Below are 21,011 nucleotides of genomic sequence, written 5' to 3'. Positions count from 1 at the left end.
GGCATACAGTAACATAGGCCCGGTCAGGTGGTACCACAAGATCTGCTGGTCTGGTCATGGGAGATGCCTCTCCTCTGCAGACAGTTTCGAAGTCACGTATAGAGGTCAAGATCAAGACAATGTAAGCGGCAGGTGTTCAAAGCAGAGATGACACAGAAATGGGGTACTCGCTCTGATGTCCTTACTTAAATTAGGTATACTAATTCTTAGTTTTCTGAAGAACAGAAAAGAACAGCTCTATGCAGTTTGATTTTCATCCCCAGTAGGAAAACTGCAGCTAGAACACTGTTTTCTCTCCTTAATGACTAGTTCTTCTGAGTCCTGTTAGATTTTTAAAGAGACTCACACTTCCTCCTACCAACTCCTGAGACATTATCAATTAACCGCATACAGCCCATCGAACACAGCAGAGCTGTAATTAAACCAAATTGCCATGTAGTAGCTTTCATTACACAACGACACAGTTTTTGTTAGGACCAGAGAGAGAGTTTAATTACACGTCTAGACACCCCCTGAAGTCAGAGTGGTGGTGCTGTCTTTGAATCTTTAAAGGGGAGCTTGAGCTTTGGATGACTGCAGTTTTAAGAGATCCGTGATAAGGTATATTTAGGGGATCTACCCGTATCTTTTTAAATTCCACATTCTGCTTTGACGCATACTTAGTCTGGGAATTGCTTGTGTATCTGTGAATAAAATGGGGTTAGAAGAGAAATGTACAAATTTCCACTTCTCATATGTGGTTTCCCTTTCATTTGCAGCCAAATAGCGTTTTCTCTGATGGATCCCAAGGTCACCTCCTCCTTTGACCTTTCCTTTTTCTTGTGTGTCCTAATGCACTCATGCACATGTATGCTTGTGTTATGTGTTTGGAGGTCAAAGGGAAAATCTCTGATCTCAGCACCATCATTGATTTGGCTCGAGAGCTCTCTTGTTCATTTTGCCTGCTCCAGGCTAGCTGGCCAGGCTTCCCAGAATTCTCCTATCCACCTTCCAACTTGCCAGAGGAGTGGTGGGATTATAGACATCCACGGTGCCAAGCTTTCTGTGACGTCTGAGGATCCTAACTCGGTTCCTCACACTTGTGCGGGAACTCTTTACCTCCCTATAGTACCACTCCCCAGCCTCACTCTCTTCAGCAGAGAAACCATGCTCTGTTGTGTAGACACCATCGTCTCAATACCAGTCCTTAACCTTTGAGCAGAAACGGCCTGTCCCCCGAGACTGGCTTGTGCTCTCTCATTCCCAGCCCTGCCCTGTGTCTCTTGGATCCCAAGAATGTACAGATCTTTTCTCTGTGGCCACTCTGGACTTTGTCTTTCTCATACGAAAACTGGCTTGCTGTTTATTTCTTTGTAACTGAGGACCATTCTTTTTTGTGCCTTGTCTAAGGCTATGTATTATTTTCCAATACAACATCTAATTACCCAAACATTTCTGTAGCCTCAAGCCTGAAATCTCTTGTCTCAGACCTGGCATCGTACAGTGAAAATGAGAAAATGAACTGATCACACATGCGTCCTTTTGAAAATCTCCTCAGCGTCCCCCAGGGAAGCTGCCCTCCCAGCAGGCACTCGCTCTAATCCTACATGCAAATGAGTTTTGAATGCTGTTCATTTGTTGGTGTCACGTGTCCTACTTCATTTTTCTATACAAGCTTATATTCTGTCAACGTGAGGTTTGTGTCTTTACAGCTGGGCCTATTTACCATTGGCTTTCATGTATGACAGTTATTTAAAGTGGTAATGGGCCATTTAATGATTCCTGTCAAAAGAAACGTGTTTCATTAAAATTTTAACTCAGTGAACGTTTTTAGGTTTTTGAGTTGAATTTAGGGAAAAATGGTGTAAATAAAACCAGTGTCATGGCCTTGACTTTTAGACATAGAATCACTAAAGTGTTATGACACATGCGTTTGAACATATTAGAGAGAGAATGCCTACCCATGTTCATCCACTCAGGTAAGACTCGTTCCACAGCCAGACTGAGAATTAGAGTCTGAGTGTGCCTCTTCTCTTGTGGGCCGCTCTAGCCAGACACCCCGGATTTCCCTAGCCAGCAGCATCCAGAACTCTCTTCTCTGCCAGGAACCCGTTTCCAAGGAGAATAAATGACAGCTTCTTGTGCTCTGTTGGAGAATAGTTTGAGGGGAACAAATCGGGGTAATGACTTGAAGAAATTGAACCGTTTGGGAAATATTTTGGAATTAAAATTGACAGAACTTAGTTATGAATTTGATAGAAGCAGCTGTGAGAGGCTCAGTCTCTGAGTTCTCTGCGGGCCTCCCTCTTATTAGGAAAACTCTCTACCACTCATGCGCACTGGGCGCTCATGGCTTTTCATTAAGCTGTATTCTTAAGCCTTGTTGTCTTTGTAATATATATTTTAAAAATTCTAATGTGTGTGGTTGAGCCATAAGATTATGGTAGATCTGAAAGCATCGGAAAGAGATATCGGAACCACAAATAAAATTACACAACTGTAATTTAACTTATTTTAACTTAATTCATGTAATTAAATTCATTATTTTTCCTGTGTAGTACCTGCATGAAAATGGGATTGTCCATCGTGATCTCAAACCAGAGAATCTTCTCTATGCAACTCCAGCCCCAGATGCTCCTCTCAAAATTGGTAAGAAACTCTTCAAATCTCTCAGAGCAGAAGATGTTTGTTCCATGGGATTTTAAGTTGTGTTCTATCAGGGATTGCCTCTATCTGGTTGCCTCCAACACTTGGCCTCTGTGAGTGATAATAGTGTGTTGTTTGTTAGTCCGTGTATTTTTCTAGACTGTTCACCTGATGCTGTGTTCCAGACTTCCCTGGATCATTGCTGGGCTTTCAAATGAGCCCCACTCTGGGTGCTTAGTGATTATGAGGATCTCAAAAGATAACCTTGGGTTTTGTAGAAAAATTTATAGTGAAAAGTTGACTTGTGTTTTTCTTAGCTTTGAATTGACAAATTATTTGGAGCTTAATCTTATATAATGAAGAACTTTAAAATACCTAGTATAAATTAGTGAATGTAGACTATCAATCTCTTGTTCATATTAGAAGAGAAAACTCAAAGACCATATTTCCAAATTGTTCTCCCCAGAATGCTGTTTTCTAATCGATGATAACTCCCTTGTATGTCTGAGTGTTTGTGGAGGACATGGTTTTACAAAGGGTCTGTGTTTTGTCAAATAAGTTAGAAAATGGCAAATGAAATATTTTTTTCTGCATTGCCTTATAAAACCTTAAAAGTGCCAACGTGTGGACCAACATATCATGATCTACACTACAAGACTTCCTCAAACTATTGACTCTAGAAATCCACCCCATATAGCATCCAGAAAAACCATAAAGATGAAATTTGGGCAATTCTAATCTACCCATTGAAATTATCCTATTAGGAGAAAATACATTTTATTTCCCATATACTTGATAGAGCAAATTTTCATTTCCAAAGACAGATGCGAGGTAGAATCTGTATCAAAGCCCCCTGAGGTTGCTAGGCTTCCTCGCTTCTCCATCAGAGCTAAGCTGATGTGTCCCTAACCCAGACCCAGAAAGACAAATGTTGTATGTACTTACTCATAAGTGACTTTTAGACGTAAAGCGAAGAAAAGCCAGCCCACAGCTCACAACCCCACAGAACCCAGACAACAAAGAGGACCCTAAGAGAGACATATACATGGATCTAATCTACATGGGAAGTAGAAAAAGACACCATCTCCTGAGTAAATTAGGAGCATGAGGACCATGGTAAGAGAGTAGAAGGGGAGGGAAGAGATAGGGAAGGGAGCAGAGAAAAATGTATAGCTCAAAACAATAAAAAAACAAACAAACAAGTGTTAACACCTCTGAAAATTAAGTTGCTCTACCAAAGAGGAGCTGGGGCAGCATTCTGAAAAGCCTGCTGGGCAGCCAGCTCACTCTGTTAATCACTCCTGAAAGACAGTGGACAGCAGGGGTTTCCATTTCCTTTGACATGACTTTCAAAGATTTGATCCTTAAAGAAATCTCTTTAGATGGATGCATGGATGCTAATTTGGGCAGGAAAGCCTTGCTTTCTGCAGGGCTGCCTGTTGTGTTCAGTGATGCGGTCAAGCACCTCGTGGAAACATGGGCATATCTTTGAAGTCTAAAATGGTATCCATTCTGCACCTGCCTCCCTTGAAGAATGGCCTCGAGCAGCCTTCTGACATGCTTGAAAGAGAGGTCACTCAGCAATAGGTCATAACTGTAGCAAGTTGGATAATATTTTACTTAGGCAATATACAGAGGAATAAATAGAAAAAATTTAGACTGCCCCCAAAAGGCTTCACTTGTTATATGAGCATAAATTGTTAGCTGTTAAACATTGGCAACTGATATTATTTGTTTTCAATCAGAATAAGCTTTTGACATTTCTGCTTATTTCCATGGCATCTGTGGAAATCTGTATTTTATTTCACCAGTGAGTTAAAGACTCGGGATTGTGTCACGAAGCCTGTACTCTCTCTGGGAGTTACTGTCACATGAACTCGGAATTCTTACAAGCACCACAGTTACTGTTCTGAAGAAAAATTCTTTACATGTTAACATTTTTGAGATTTAAAGAAAAATCAAGCATTATAAATTATTTGCAAATGTATTGGTGTCATGTTTTTCCAAGTTAAAGGGATGATTGAGTGACTATTTATTTTAGCTTCAGAAAATCGTCTTGTTTCCACCCACATCCTCCCACCATCAGATCAGAAGTAAACAAATATATTAGTTTGTTTTTGAAAAGCAGAAGTACTTATAAAAGCTGAGAAAAGTCTTGGCATGCTAAATTCTTCTCTTGTGTTTCTAGCTGATTTTGGACTTTCTAAAATTGTGGAACACCAAGTGCTCATGAAGACAGTGTGTGGAACCCCGGGGTACTGCGGTATGCTCTTTAACGTTGACATTTTTACCTCTATTGAAATCTTTTTTTACCTAATGACCTGATTTTACTTGAACTCCCAATGTCTCTATTTCTTGATGTTTTGACGTGGTAATTAAATGGCTTGGCCTCGGTCACGGCATGACTAAAGGGGTATATAAATGACACTTGGGTCACCCTTTGTCTTTCCTGCGGGACTTGGAATGTAGGACACCTGTGTCAGAGAGTACCTGTCGGGCCACAGCTACTCTAGGAGACTCCTGTGCGGGACAGACAGCCAGTAGGGAGCAGGGCAGGGCAACAGTAGGGTGTTTGGTCGCAATTGAAGCCACTGGCCCTTCCTGACTTTCTTTGCTTTCATTTAGAGGGCACACAATGAGAACGGGGCAGCTGCTGTTGTTACCTGAGCTCACAGGCAAAATAGCCTGGGCTCTGGCTCTGGGTATTCAGCAATGTCAAGAGAAAATGACATAAAATATATAAAATGGAAAAAGAGATTTATTGCCAAGCTTCTCTAAAACTGAGAAAAGCCTTCCTTCACAGTCTGTTTCTGCACCCCATAGCAGTTTTACAGGTATAGAAGGGGCACCAGAGATAGGGACTAGGCATAGGTAGAATCCAGCTGTGGATTCCAGCAGTCAGGCGGAGTGACATCTTCCTCCTGACAGTGACTAGGCTTGAAGACAGATACTGATCCTAACCTTAGCATGATACAATGTTTCTTTTAGGGATCTGCAACTGAAAAAGACATTATAAGAAAACCCCTATTTGAAGTTTATGGCATACGTTACTTAGGTTATCTATGTAACTGTCTAGCTCTGTTTCCCAAGGAAGGTCTTCCAGCCGCCCTTGAAGTCAACTTAATGCCCCTCCCTCCCATTGCCTCCTAGCCCAGGACGAGTGGAAGGCACCCTGTGTAGACTCCTCAGTTCACAGATAAATAAAAAGCTTTTGACTCATACTAACATAAACCACTGTCCTTTTTATCACTAAATTAAAGGTAGCAATACCCTAACCAGAAATAAAATAGCTTGCAGACATTACCAAGTGTTCCTAAAGTTGGTGATCAACAAACAGGCAACAAATCAATGAAAATTTTGACGCTAGGCAGAGACCTACAGCTTCAAGTCATCACTTCAGAGTCTCCTCCTGGTATTAGAATCTCTTCAGATACTGTGCCTTTTGCTCACCTCTTCAGTAAACACATATTCATTTCCTGCTGTATATGTAGGCCACTGCCTCACACAGGAACAATGTATCCCACACTCTCTCCAAAGGAGAGCCTCACAGGCCCTAGAGGAGCAGGCTTATAGGCCCAGAAGTCATAGTGCCTAAGGAACTCTGTGCCTATATCTTATAGATGTGTACAAAAGCCACTATGAAAACAGAAAGGGGAAAGTGTTTGGAGGTACTGGACATTTTCTTCTATGGCGTCTGTATTTATAGATAAACAGAGAACTACATAATTGACTCATTCTAATAATCTTTAATACACAGAGATGAGATTGGGAAAAATATAATAAAGTATTTTTTGAAATGAATATATGATGAAGTGCCCAGAATTTGAGTTCTGGGTAATGCTAACATTAATTTTTTTAACATTCTAATTTTACAAAGGACCAAAAAAAGTATCTTTCCCCAAGATCCTACATTTCATTGTTAGTGGACTCAAGCATAAGAAGTCATGTATTTCAAAGCCAAAATATATTGGCTGTCTCCTTTAAAAATCAATACAGATAAGTCAATATATTATTTCTTTTATTATACAATGACTTGGTTTACATGATCTTTTTTTTCTTTGTTTTTGTCTTGAGATAAGGTCTTGCTCTATAGAGTGGGCTGGCCTCCAACTCACTGAGTAGTTCACATTAGCCTCAAACTTGTGGTGAATCTCCTGTTTCAACCTCACAGGGATTCTAGGTGAGCACCACCACACCTAATATAACTGTATAAAACTTCAGATATACCACTATGTCACTGTAGGAAGCAAAAGTCAAAATACACATCGTCAGAATTAATAACCTGGATATCCCTTATCTGTATCCATGTTCATATACACATTTTATAATTTTGTTTTTAGTAAGGTAGCTTTCCTGGTGGATTTAAAAAAATTCCTTATAACTTACTTTTCGTAAATACAATAATAGTACAGAATTAGGTACTTACCATTAAATGTTTACATTGTGCCAAGTTGTTATTATTATTATTATTATTATTTTGGTTTTTGGAGACAGGGTTTCTCTGTAGCTTTGGAGCCTGTTCTGGAACTAGCTCTTGTAGACCAGGCTGGCCTCGAACTCACAGAGATCCTCCTGCCTCTGCCTCGCGAGTGCCGAGAGTGAAAGCGTGCACCACCACCTCCCGGCTGTGCCAAGTATTCTTGTTCTAGGTCTTATGGTTTCTGAAATTGAATAGCATGTTGATTAATAGTAAGTTCAAAAAACTTAAAGTAACTGTGGCCTAGCATCCAGAGTCACAGGGCTCCTCCTGCTTGACAGTGTCCCTTAGACATAACGGGAAATAGACTTATGAAATTGCAACAATATGGTTGTCTGAGTAAGACTGGTATAATGACAACACCAGTTGTCATGCGAGCATGGACAGGGAAATTCTACATGGTTTCACTCCTGTGTGAGGGACTTCGGGTGTTCAATGGCTGCCGAGAGAGGGAGAATCACTTTCTTCCAAGGAGGACATTCTGTGTGTCGTCTTATCCCAAGTGGTCAGTTCTAGACCCGTGTATATATAAGCAATGCTAAAAATGGACTCGGTTGGTTTGATATACATGTTCTCAATAATAATTAAAGAAGAACTCATGGGCTTGTGAGAAGTGGGGAGTGGTGTGGGATGCAGGAGCGAGAAGGGGTGGGAGGGGAGTGATGGAAGTGCAGTGCTCATGTATAAAGCTAGCACAAAACCCTTTTTTAAAAAAGTGCTAGTTATGGCTTAGACAAGGGAGAGGATGGCATTCTCATGCTCAGAGTCTAAAGAGAAGCAATCCTCAGGGCTTCCACAGCTGTGACTGTGTGAAGGCTACTGATCTCTGTTGGGAACTCAGACTTTGTCTCAGTCCAAGTTGGCTGCTTGAAATCAGTCATCTCTTGTGCTGTACACTGGGGGAAAGACCCAAAGAAAAAAGAACACAACAACATAAACAATGCACACCTTCTTATAGTCAAACAGACATGCTGAAATCACATGTCGTTTATGTTTCCATCATATTGCTCATATGCACTCAGCTTCTATACTCTGAGATTCTGGCAATGTTCCCATTAGTGGGACATTATTACTGTCCTAAATTAACCGAGAGTTCTGTTGCTAAGTGATGTCATACATTTTCAGATGCTGTAACAAAATATTTTAGATGGGGTTACTTGCAAACAACAGAAATTTATTTCTCTCAATCTCGAAAGTTTGGCAGTCTGGGATCAAGAAACTGGCTTATTAGTTTTCTAGCAAGGTTTTCCTGCTTTCTCTGAGATAATCCTGTCTATTTTGTCCTCACAGGGTAACAGTTGGTAGTTTCTCTTGAGCCTCTTCTGTGGGCACTAATTCTACTCATGTAGGCTCCACCCTGAAGGTCTGATTCCCATAGCAAAGACCCCACCTCCTTAACCTGTCACCTTGGGGAGATAAAGATTTCATCATATGACTTTTGAGTCAACACAGATATTAGACATTAGCATTAAGATTGAGACAGGGCACTGAAGGTGCCGGTTGGTGGTAGAGCACTTACTTAGCATGAGCAAAGCCTTGTGATTTGTCTTACTTCAGTAAAAGAAAAAGGATGAGCTGGAATCAAGCAACTCATTCCCTCTGCCATAGACTAATAAATTAGTTTGCATCCTTAGGATAAAAGTTTGAAGATGGCTGCACTGTGGAGTTTTCTGGGGGCAGATTCTGGGTTTGGTTGTGGTGGGTTTTGTTTCCCTTAGAACTATCTTCTAACCATGTCTCTTGTTTGTTTCCCTCCTATTTGTGCTGTATATTTTATTTCTGTCTATAATAATTCATATGGCCCCATTTATCCACCTTCTGTATTTCTTTAATGCCTACAAGTGTCCAAGATTGTGGGATGAGGGACTAAATTTAGTTTTACCAAATATGATTGTTCATTTATCACCAGTAATTAATTACTGGACAGTTCACTGGACAATTAAGAGTAAAGTGAGAAAAGATGGTAAGGATTTCCCACAAGTAAAAAAAAAAGGATAATTAGCAGTATAATAGTCATTATTATTTTGCAACTGCTTTTATTGTTTTGCTAAAAAATGAAACTCAGAAGTTAACTATTAGGGAATAAATCTGAGAGATCATGGAAACAATCATCTGCTCTCTTCTCCATCTTCCCTGATTGAAAAGACCTACATATCTCTCCTTGTTCTTCTTTATTCCCCTCCCCCCATGTATCCCTCTAGCTTCCTCTAAGTTCACTGGAAAACTATGGTCCGCTCCAGCCAGAATAGTATGGGCTCTGCTTATTGAACTAAGGTCCGATGCCATTGGCAGTTTCAGGATAGCCATAGAAAAGCTCTCCCACAACATTTTCCCCTTTTGTCTAAATAAAAAGGAAGGATTTTAACTCTAACACAATAAAACTATATATAATAAGAACAATTATCAGGTATTGTTTAAATAAAAAGGAAAGGCATTAAACTCCACAAAATAAAACTATATACAATAAGAACAATTATCAAGTAAGAAGTACATTCAAAATGTCCAGTCCATTTGTATTTGGCAAATTCAGAGAAAATACTCCATTATCTCTCCTCTTTTGTTGAGTCCAAAGTTCTGTACCTAATTTACTTTCTATCATAACTAAGGATAACTGTAACCATAACTATTTTGTTAACAACCACATCAGGGACCCAAGAGGGATATAATACTACCTCAGTAAACTGAAAGTGTAGAGCAAAACTTCTAAACTATAGAAATGACAGAGACATCTGGCTCTCTGAACAGTCACCCAAAGCTCCTCTGCAATGTTGGGGCATCCATCTTTGACTATAGGCCTGGAATATATGGCAGAATTTTTTGTGAAGCAGATTATTTTGAAGGACTGTCTACCTTGTCTTGGCAAAGTTTGGCAGTTGCACCCTCTTGTGTTCTGCTTGTCCAATTTGGACAACATATTGTCAGTAGTTGATGCAAAGGCAGTTTCTTGCCTAAATGGCTAGCTTTGACACATTGGAAGCACACCTCATATGGAGGTTCTTTGATGCCCATCATCTGTTTTTGAAGTAAATTGGTGTTCCCAAAAGCAGACATATTTCACTGTCATGAAAAAGCCTTATGTTATTAAAACATTTTAAATGCCATATTCTTTAGGTCTTTGAGGTATTTGAAGACTGTCTATCTACTTAAATATATCTCTGTTACCTTGTAATACATACCTAACATGACTATAAGTTTGATTATTATAGATGAATAACTGCTAACCTTTCTTTATTATCCTAAATAGCTTCATAGGACTATAACTTTACATTATATTTTTAAATGACTTACATTGGTAAAATACCTTAAACAAGAAATGGAGACATATAATACAGTATAACAAAAATAATGTTAAATTTGTATTAATATAAAAATATCTTAAGTAAGAATGGAAACATATACTGTAAGAAAAATCAACCTTAAATTTTTATCAATGTAAAATTCATACTAATGTAAAAATAATTTGAGATAGTATTGATACCTTAAGAGAAGTTTTAAAAAGTCAAAATAAATCTGAGGGACTAAAAGATTAGTGACAATAGAACAGTCCCTTAAGTTTGATTTTCTTCTGTCCCATACTGGGTAGCTCTTCTGACATGAGACAAAAACTTTGGATTTTCTTTCAACAAGCATGCTTGGGTTTAGAAGAGAACCATGCTTGTACTCCAAAGCCAGCTTTAAATTTAAATTGAGTTGGGACTACAAAAAAATTGCCCCATATGTTTGTAGAGAGTGGCATAAAAAAAAACATTTGAGAAGATTATAGAATTTTTTTTCTTGGTAGAAATGTGTTATGCCATTAAGCCAATCTACTCTTTTTTGTGGGACATTTTCTCCAGATGATTTGTCCTTCTTGTTCAGATGCCATGCTCCTTGTTCTCATGGAAAGACAAAAACAAAATCTTGCCTCAACCCTGACTTTGGGGACTTTCCCAATTTGGCACGTTGTCTGATCAAATGAAAGACATTTATTAGTCTTATAAGTTAATTTAGATGGAATGGCTATATGGTTGATGAGCTATCAACTCTCCTAATTAAGCGTTCTCTCTTGTTGAAATCGAATCTTTATTGATCTTGATGGTATCCACAGCTTTTCTTCTGTAGAAATAAAGGAAAACCTTTTCCCCAATGTAACACATAGTCTGGTTTCCATTCTGAGGCCAACACATCTTTAAAGTATACAGGTTGATTTAATCCAGCAGTTTTTTTCTACAATCCAGTATTTCTCTACAGCTGTAGTTTCTTTCTCATTAGCATTTAAAAAATTTTAAACTAATAAAGCATTGTGCAATCTGTCTCTGAGGGTCTTTATTACCCCTTTCTGCTTCTTTTTTAATTAATTTATTTTTTTAATTTTATTTATTTATTAAAGATTTCTGCCTCCTCCCCACCACCGCCTCCCATTTCCCTCCCCCTCCAACTCCCCCAATCAAGTCCCCCTCCCTCGTCAGCCCAAAGAGCAATCAGGGTTCCCTGCCCTGTGGGAAGTCCAAGGACCACCAACCTCTTTCCAGGTCTAGTAAGGTGAGCATCCAAACTGCCTAGGCTCCCACAAAGCCAGTACGTGCAGTAGGATTAAAAACCCATTGCCATTGTTCTTGAGTTCTCAGTAGTCCTCATTGTCCACTATGTTCAGCAAGTCCTGTTTTATCCCATGCTTTTTCAGACCCAGGCCAGCTGGCCTTGGTGAGTTCTCTATAGAACATCCCCATTGTCTCAGTGTATGGGTGTACCCCTCACGGTCCTGAGTTCCTTGCTTGTGCTCTCTCTCCTTCTGCTCCTGATTTGGACCTTGAGATTTCAGTCCGGTGCTCCAATGTGGGTCTCTGTCTCTGTCTCCTTTCATTGCCTGATGAAGGTTAATATTCAGGAGGATGCCTATATGTTTTTCTTTGAGTTCACCTTCTTATTTAGCTTCTCTAGGATCACAAATTATAGGCTCAATGTCCTTTATTTATGGCTAGAAACCAAATATGAGTGAGTACATCCCATGTTCCTCTTTTTGGGTCTTTGGAAAGCAGTGTTGCGGTTTCTCAGGAAATTCGGGATCAACCTACTCCTGGACCCAGCAATACCACTCTTGGGAATATACCCAAGAGAGGCCCTATCATACAACAAAAGTATATGCTCAACTATGTTCATAGCAGAATTGTTTGTAATAGCCAGAACCTGGAGACAACCTAGATGCCCTTCAATGGAAGAGTGGATGAAGAAAGTATGGAATATATACATATTGGAGTACTACTCAGTGGTAAAAAACAATGACTTCTTGAATTTTGCATACAAATGGACAGAAATAGAAAACACTATCCTGAGTGAGGTAACCTTTTCTGCTTCTTAAGCATATCTTTTAAAGTGCAATTAGATCTTTCTATAACTGCTTGTCCTGTAGGATTTTGTCGTATACCTGTAGTACGCTTTATATTATAATATACAAAATGTTTAATTTTACTAGAGACATATGCTGGAGCATTGTCAGTATTAATTTGTACAGTTATCCCCATGATGAGCATAACTTCTAGCAAATGTGTAATTACAGAATCACTCTTTTTAGAACTCAAAGCACTTGCCAATTGAAATCTGTAATATATATCTACGGTATGGTGCACATATTTTAATTTTACAAATTACACAAAAATGAAACACATCCATCTGCCAAATTTCATTCTTTGAGTACCTTTTGGATTACTCCCTGAAGGTAATGGGGTTTGGTTATACAAAAAACAAGTAGGACATTTCCTTGGTTTGTTGCCAAGTGATAGAAAAAATTCTTTCTTCAAACCTTTGCTATTAACATGGTGTTTCATATGAAATTCTGAGACTTTTAGGATATTTCCTACCAACAGTTTGGCAAATTCATTCTCACCTTGTGCTAGAGGGCCTTGTTGGTCCATGTCTGTGATCTGGTATGTATTATATATATAAGGGATGACTTCTATTTCTGTTTATTTTTTTGTAATTTATTAAATAATAATGCTAATTCTGAATCATTTGGTAAAAGTTCAACAATTTCAGTATACAAAACAACTCTACATTGACGGTCAGTAACTATATTAAGAGGTTATGGAATAATTCAATGATATCATGAGAATAGCATCTAATTCTGATTTTTCAAGTGAACTTTGGAATAAGTGTTTTGAACTACTTTACTTAATTTTCCTGACTTATTACCTGCCTTTCCTGATTTATGTCCATCAGCATCACATGTGGGGACTCCAGAATTTGTTGTTCCCTGTACAATGTGAGAAAGGATCCAATTAGCTCTGTTTATAAAGTGAAGTTTGTTGCTTTGGGAATATTTGTTGCTAATCTCTCCCAAAAAATACTGCAAGCTCTTTGTCAGTGTTCATTTTCTCCCCATAATGAGGCCATTTCAGCATTTGTAAAAGGTACCTCAATATCTGCTGGGTCTGTTCTGCTAATAGGCGCAGTCTCCACTTTCCTCTTAGAATTGATTAAGAAACCTTTCCTACACAGGGTTTCTTTTTTTGCACTGTTTGTGTAGTAAAAAATGTCTGTTTTAGGATACTATCTTTTCTCTGCAAAAGCATTCTTGTAGGAGAACACATGGAGGGTAGTATGACCAGAATACAATCAGTCTCTGGATCTAAGTGATCTACAAGTGCATCCTGTAATTTCTCTTCTACCAAAGCCAATTCTAAGTCAGTCTCAGATGATAATTTTCTTGGACTATTTAAGTCCTTATTACCTTATAAATTTTGAAATAAATTACTTAGTTCTTGAGTTGTTAATACAATTGTGGTCTTTAGACAGTTAATATCTCCCAGCAATTTTTGAAAATCATTAAGAGTTCATAATTGACATCTCCTGATTTGTACTTTCTGTGGTTGAATTCTTTGTTAACCTATCTTATATTCTAGGTAATTAATAGAATCTACTCTTTCTATTTTTTCAGGAGCAATTTTAATCCCAAACAAAGCAAAATTTTCTTTACTTCTTGAAACATTTTTCTAAGGTATCTGCATCTAAATCAGCTAGTAAGATAAATTATAGATTGCAGAAACTGTTTATGAATTATTTCTAATGGCTGTTGTACAAAATATTGAAATAACGTAGGGCTGTTTAACATCCCTTGTGGAAGACTGTTCCAGTGATAACTTCTAGCAGGTTGAGAATTGTTATAAGTAGGCATTGTAAAGGCAAAGTTTTCTCCATCCTGTTCTCGTAAAGCTTAGTAAAAAAGAAGTCTTTTAAATCAATAGCTTTAATAGACCGTCCTCTAGGTAATAAAGAAGGCAAGGGAATTCCAGTCTGTAGAGAGCCTATTTGCTAAATCACCTTATTAACAGCTCTTAGACCTGTTAACATTCCCCATTTTCCAGATTTCTTTTTAATGACAAATACAGGAGAATTCCAAGGACTGTCCAATTCTTCAATATGGTGAGCATTAGGCTGCTCCTGTACAAGCTGTTCTAGTGACTGTAATTTTTCTGATATCAAACGCTTTTGTTCTACCCACACAGGTTTGTCAGTTAACCATTTTGAAGGTAGGGCTATTGGTAACCTTGAAAGACCACTAGCTGTTGTATTCTGCTTATATACAATATGAATGGTCTACAACTGTTCTTTATAATACCTTTTAATATTTCTCTCAGAGACATTCTTTATTTTATTGTTTGTTTCTGAGATTGGGGGGATGTTAATCCATGTTTTCTATTGCTGCAACAAATCACATTCCCATAAATTTATTGCTATATTAAACACATATGGATTTAATTTTCCTATTTGTCCTTCCAATTCCAAGAAGCTGAAAACTTACCTCCTGAAGAGGCCAATCCAGATGCCAAGATTTTAGCGAAATTATTGTTACATCTGCAACCATGTCTAGCAAACCTTCAATTACAATGTCCTTTGTTCATATCTTTAGCTTTGGGTTTTGATCATTTTTAGAAGTTTCATAAAAAGTACTTGTTTTATGGTCTCTCCTGAAAATTTTGTTTCGTTTATTGAAGGCTTTTTTTTTTTTAATCCAGAGCAGTATAGTTTTTTAACAACAAGCATTAGGTCTTTTAGTTGCTTTGTGAAGAAGTTTTCCCAATGCTGATAGGAAATGATTGAACCAAATTTGACTTTGGGGCCTGTGAGAGGCCCCCGATAGCAAAGGGTTGCCTTGTCTATTTTTTGTTGATTGCATTCATTAGTCCAATGCCAGCATTTGTCATGCCTTCTACATACTCCAGAAGGCTGGGACCTTCTGTTTGGATTATCTCTCAAAAAGGCATTGTTTCTAGGAATATCATGACCACAATTTCTTTTCAAATGGCTTTTGTTTTGCCACAGTAAAATATCTGACATTTTGATATTTCTTAAAATTTCTAGAAATTACTTCATGTATCACAGCAGATCTTAAGCGTGACATCCAGTATCAGTTGTATTTCTAATCCATCCATCTATGGGTGCTGATTATGCCTTGAAAGGCATAATACAGAATACTTTGTGTTCTGAATTAGAATTTTCAGAAGCCCAGTATTCAATTAATATTTGTCTAACTTCTAGATCTGATGTCATTCTATTTTTAGCAGAAGTCAAACTTTGTACAAAATCAAAAAAAGGCTCCTTTTGGACCTTGTATTGTTTTAGAAATGCCTCAGTCCTCTCTCCTGAATCTACAAGCATTCAAAGCTGCTAGACAATACAGAGCCAAGGTGTGATCATCAAATCTAAACTTCCTCTTTCCACCATGCTTTCCATTGTTACTGAGGGTCAGCTTCCAAGATTGCTGTAACTAAATCTTTCTAGTCTTGTGGGATAATTCTGGGCTGAGTTGTCCATGAATTTAAAATCTCCTTCATATAGTGTGAATGCATACCATATGAAATGACTGCTTTCTTAAATCTCTTTAAATCTAAAACTTTTACAGTATTCCAGTCAATTTCTGCATAGCTTTGGGGATATCTATCATCTGGTGGTCATTCTTAATGACAACTGGATGAACTAAAGTTGCTTTTCTAATAACCTTGGGCTGCTCCTCTTCAATTTCATAATGCAATGGTGTGGTAGGTTCTGCTTTAAATTCCTCTGTCTGTGTCTGAATATTTTTCTTATTTTCAGTATTAGGTTTTTTCTAAGGCTTATATCTTATCAGTCAGTTTTTTTCTTTTCATTAGTAAGTCTTTCCAAGGTTTGTGTCTTATCAAATTTTCATATTTGGCATAATTATCAAACCATTTTAAGGATAAAATATGAATTACCAAACTGATAGTAGTTTAAATCAGTATCCTGTCAACCCCAGCTAAGTGGTTTATCCCCTCATTTATTTTTTTCCACTTGCAAGCCGTCTATAGTAGCACTAAACCAGGTAGCACTAAACTCCCTGCATTATGATATTTCTGATTCTTAACATTGGAAAGATCCTTCCTTTTAACCTAACTTCCCCTTTAAGGATTCCCAGGTATCTCAGCAGATCTGCTGATGCTGGAGGAAGTGGCAGAGCTGGGTATGGCATTAATCAACTGCAGTGAGGTTGTATGACTGTGTTGGCAGGGAAGGCAAGCACAGCGGGGTGCCACTAGCCACACACCTGGGCCAGGAGCCACTGTGGCTGCTCGCATGCCCTGTGGGGAGGGAGGTTGAGCCATCTGAACAACTAATGCAGGGAAACTGAAAGGATAAACCTGAGTGACTGGGACACAGCATGGGGGGGGGCACCTAGCCACCTACCCTGAGCACCAGAGGCCATGTATTAAGGCCATGTATTGGATACCAGATATTGAAGCTTCTTTTATTGTTTTATTAAAAAATAAAACTCAGGAGTTAAATATGGGAATAAACCTGAGAGAGCCGCAGAGGAACAGAGAAAACAATCGCCTACTCTCTTCTCCACCTTCCTAAAAACAAAAACAAACCCATGCATCTCTCCTTGATACCCCTTATCCTTTCTGTGTGTCCTTGTACCTTCCTCTGAGCCAGTCAGAAAACTCTGTGGTCCACTCTGGCCCAGCTTAGTATGGACATCATCCTATGAACCAAGGTCTGACTCTATTGGCAGTTTCAGAGTGGCAACACAGACAAATCTCCCACAACACATTGGTGTAAAATACTAAGTATGGCCAGGAGATGAGAATTTCAAAACAATTCCCCAAGAACTGAACAACCACAGAAGATGACAATCAAAAATAAGGAAATGAGTGTTCTCTGTGAATCCTTTCTATGAATACAAGCAAGCTATGTCCTCAGGGATGTAAGAACAGCCATGGGTATAGCACGATTAATAAACACCCAGAGATGGATATTGGGGTTCATTCTGAAGGTCAGAAAAGCAAAACAACCAGCCATTGGCTCTTACCTCTACCTCAGTCCAAAAATGGCAATCCTGTCTCCAGGGATCCTCAGAATGAAGCTCAGTCTGAGAGCTGTCTCCTCCCATCTTAGATTCCTCTCTAGGGCTGGGATTAAAGGCGTGCACCACTACTGCCTGGTTTCTATGCCAAACTAGTGTGGCTACTGGGATTAAAGGTGTGTAAGACTGACCAGTGTGGATATTTTACTCTCTGATCTTCAGGCAAGCTTTATTTATTAAAATACAAGTGAAATATCACTACACACGGGAATGGTTCTTTCTTTTAACACACAGATCGGGCATTGCAAGAAGGAATGATTCGTTTATTGATAAAAGGAACACTGAATGTTAACTGTGTTATGACTGTGTTAATAGACTCCCTGGTCACCTCTGAAGTCAGAAGGATAAACACATCTGTTTGTCCTGCTCTTCAAAGATTTCATGGGCTACAAACTTATCAAGGTTTATTTGTGACGATTTTTCTATTAATCTGAGCCAAAGGCTCAGGGATACAGAGGAATGATACTAACCGTGGCTATAGGTATGTTAGGAGAGGCGTGTGAGCTCCATACTGAAGGGGAAAAGGACTTCAGTAGAGAGGTGGCCATGGGCACTCTCAGTGGGCACAGGAGAGAGCAGACTCCTGGAGGAGTGGTAGCACCTTGCTGTTCCACCTTTGTCACAGTGGCTGTGCTTTAAACAAGAGTGGCATGGGAGCTTGTCTGTCCCCGAGACAATGGCTCTGTTGCTGCTGCTAAAGGTGGCTTTAACTAAACCTCTTCTGTTCCAATAATAAAACTGAAAGGCTAGTTCAGAGAGTTAGAGTAGCAACTGGCTGACTTTCTCTCTTTACTGGAGTCCCAGGAGCCCTCGCCTTCCACACTGCCCAACTAAACAAACGCAGGCTATGCTCCTTCCTGCTACTTTCTATCAACCAGCTGCTAAACCTCTCTGAGTTTCAGTTACTTTTATTTAATTAGTGGCAAGGCATCTTTGCATTGTTAAGCAAATGCAGACTAGGCAAATGTAACACACCCATGCCTAGTTAAACAAATACATTACAGCAGCACCTGTCTAGTCCAGAAGCCTCTTCTCTTCTCTCCTTGCTGCTTTGCAGAGCTGGAACACCGAGTCCTTGGACTGAGGTACAGACGTGTTTGGAAAGGTAGGATGCATCTATCAGAAAGGAGTCTGCATGGCCTCACGTGAACACATACCCTGCTACTTATACACATAAACAGATAATTAAAAATAAAAGGTGCTTTAAGAGAATCTGTATGCCAGTCTAAGGAATTCAGAAGTTTTGGCCAGGAATGGCGAATCAACGAAGGCTTTCAATCAGTATGATATTTTGAAATGGAGGCTGTGTTTTATAAATATCTGACACATAACAAATGAATTTGGAGGGAACAGATTTAGATAACAGCCAAGACAGGAAGCTTTGTAAATACTCTTTCCTGCCTTTTAGTGACAAAGCTTTAAATAGCTTCTCCTTGGATAAAATAGTTCACCTACTCTTAAGTCAGTTTAGACATCACTGTAAAAATACTGTTTAGTGCATTGTCCTTGGCATATGCAGGTTCATTAATAGATAGTCATCTGATAACAGTGGTCTATTGTTTTCATCATCATCATCATCATCATCATCATCATCATCATCATCATCACAGACATGCACACTGCCCTAGGGTTTGTGTAACAAGGAACGAGGGAGCTGAATGGTCAAAGGGGATTAATCCTCCCTTTCTGCTACAACGGCAGCTCACCAGGAAAGGAGTCATTTGCTGTAATGGAAAGAGATGAACTAGCAAAGAAGGCTGCTTACCTCAGGGACTATTCTGGCAACTCAGAGGGGAAATGGTGCTTTATGGTCTCTGAAGTGCTGGAAAGAAAATGTACAGAATCACGATCATATAGGCTGAGCAGGTTTGCAATATTTTTAACACGAGTAAGGCCAATATATTCAAAAACAAGATTCAAATTGTGTATAAATGTATATTTACTTAACCAAGTTCTTGAAGTACACTAGATATAGAATGGAGGTGGCAATATTCGATTTTGTACAGTAGCACAGGAAACTAAGGGGAAAAAAACAGAGATCATAATGACACCAGAGCACAGGAAGCAGAACACCTAGAGCTAAAGCCACCTGTAGAACTTTGAACTGAGAAAGTGATTTCATTATAAAAATGAATAGTTTTTTCACTTAATTATAAAAATGAATAGTTACAATCATCTGTTTTTAAAATGAGACCAATCAGAAGCCATCTCAACCATACTTTCAGAGTTTCACTCAATTCCAGCCATCATCACTCAGCACAGATAAGTACTGCCATTGGTTTTGGCTGTGTTCTTCCAAGAATAAGTAGGTATATGGAGGGAAATTGCCCACTTAGAGAATCCATTAAGGAGGAAGCCTAAGTGAAGGGCTGGGGAGAGTCCTTATTCTGCAACAGAGAGCATGACTTTACACGGGGATAGTATTTTATGACATCACAACTCGGTGGAGCCACCAGATGACAGAGAGGACACTCAGGAAAAGGAATGATTATGCTCATGGGTTTTAGAGAGCATGAACACTCAAACCTTGCAGGGCAGTGGAGGAAAGAAAGCAGATACTCAGGCTGCAAAAGATAGAGGTTGGGGTAGGTTCCCACATTGGCCTTTGTAAGGAGTCCCAAGAGAAAACCAAGGCTGGGCAGTGTGAAGAGGTTAGAGAGAGAGAGAGAAAGTGCGTACAAGTGTGTGGTCTAGATACCCACCACCTTTCTCTGGGATGATTAAGGGAGAGAGTTATTGCTTCCTGGGACTTAAGGGCCAGGTAGTAGAGGCTGTCTCTGTATTTGTTGGCTTGAATAAGAAATCATGCATAGCCTCAATGGGACCCATTAATGATATAAAAAATGCAAAATTGTATAAAAAAGAACTAATATTTATAATACAGATACTTTATGTTAGTCGAGGGAAATGCCTAGCAACCATGCAACTGGGAAGAGAGAGGCAGGATAGGGCTGTTCTGATCGCCTCTTGTAAGGGTGATTATATCCAAGGTCAGTTACTCTTCTGTGCATGGTTCCCATTTTAACAGAAGGCTTTCCAAATTACATCCTTTGAGAGAACAAGTGTTTATGTTACACCATCTGCCATATCTGGAAATAAAGCAGGAAAAGCTACCCACTCTTGTTCTTAGAACCTTTGCCCAGCACTGTTAATAAGAGGATTGTTTTGTAAGAGAATTGCAAAAGAAAATCAGAGATGCTTCATGTTTAAGCAAATGTTCATTATTTCCTAAGAAATGTACATGTTCAAAATCAAGTTCCAGTAGTGTGTGTGTGTGTGTGTGTGTGTGTGTGTATTTTATATTATATATTTCTGGCCCAGACAATGGAAACTTATGACTAACATTCTAAAGTTGTCTATAAAGTGTTCAGTACTGAAGGATTCTCAATATCTTTTCATTGAAGAAAAAGTACAGGTTTCAATATACATTATAAGGGGTCTTTGCTCTTGATAAACATGCTACAAAGTAACTGTGCAATATTAAATGCCATGCTGATCACAAAAATGTGATTAAAAGTATAAAAGAGACCAATATGACAATGGGCTAGGCAA

The 21,011-nt window shown here is 38.9% G+C and overlaps 1 protein-coding gene across 1 annotated transcript in view; it reads left to right on the top strand.

Moving 5' to 3' along the window:
• Positions 1–21,011, top strand: part of Camk4 (calcium/calmodulin dependent protein kinase IV) — a 218,906-nt gene that overhangs the window by 179,331 nt on the left and 18,564 nt on the right. Inside the window, exons 7-8 of the mRNA XM_075969040.1 lie at positions 2,538–2,628; positions 4,814–4,888. Coding sequence (XP_075825155.1) covers positions 2,538–2,628; positions 4,814–4,888 — 166 coding nt within the window. The remainder of the gene's footprint in view (positions 1–2,537; positions 2,629–4,813; positions 4,889–21,011) is intronic.

Source organism: Microtus pennsylvanicus, chromosome 4 (assembly GCF_037038515.1).
Source record: "Microtus pennsylvanicus isolate mMicPen1 chromosome 4, mMicPen1.hap1, whole genome shotgun sequence".
Taxonomy (NCBI): domain Eukaryota; kingdom Metazoa; phylum Chordata; class Mammalia; order Rodentia; family Cricetidae; genus Microtus; species Microtus pennsylvanicus.
This window is presented reverse-complemented; position numbering and strand designations above follow the sequence as displayed.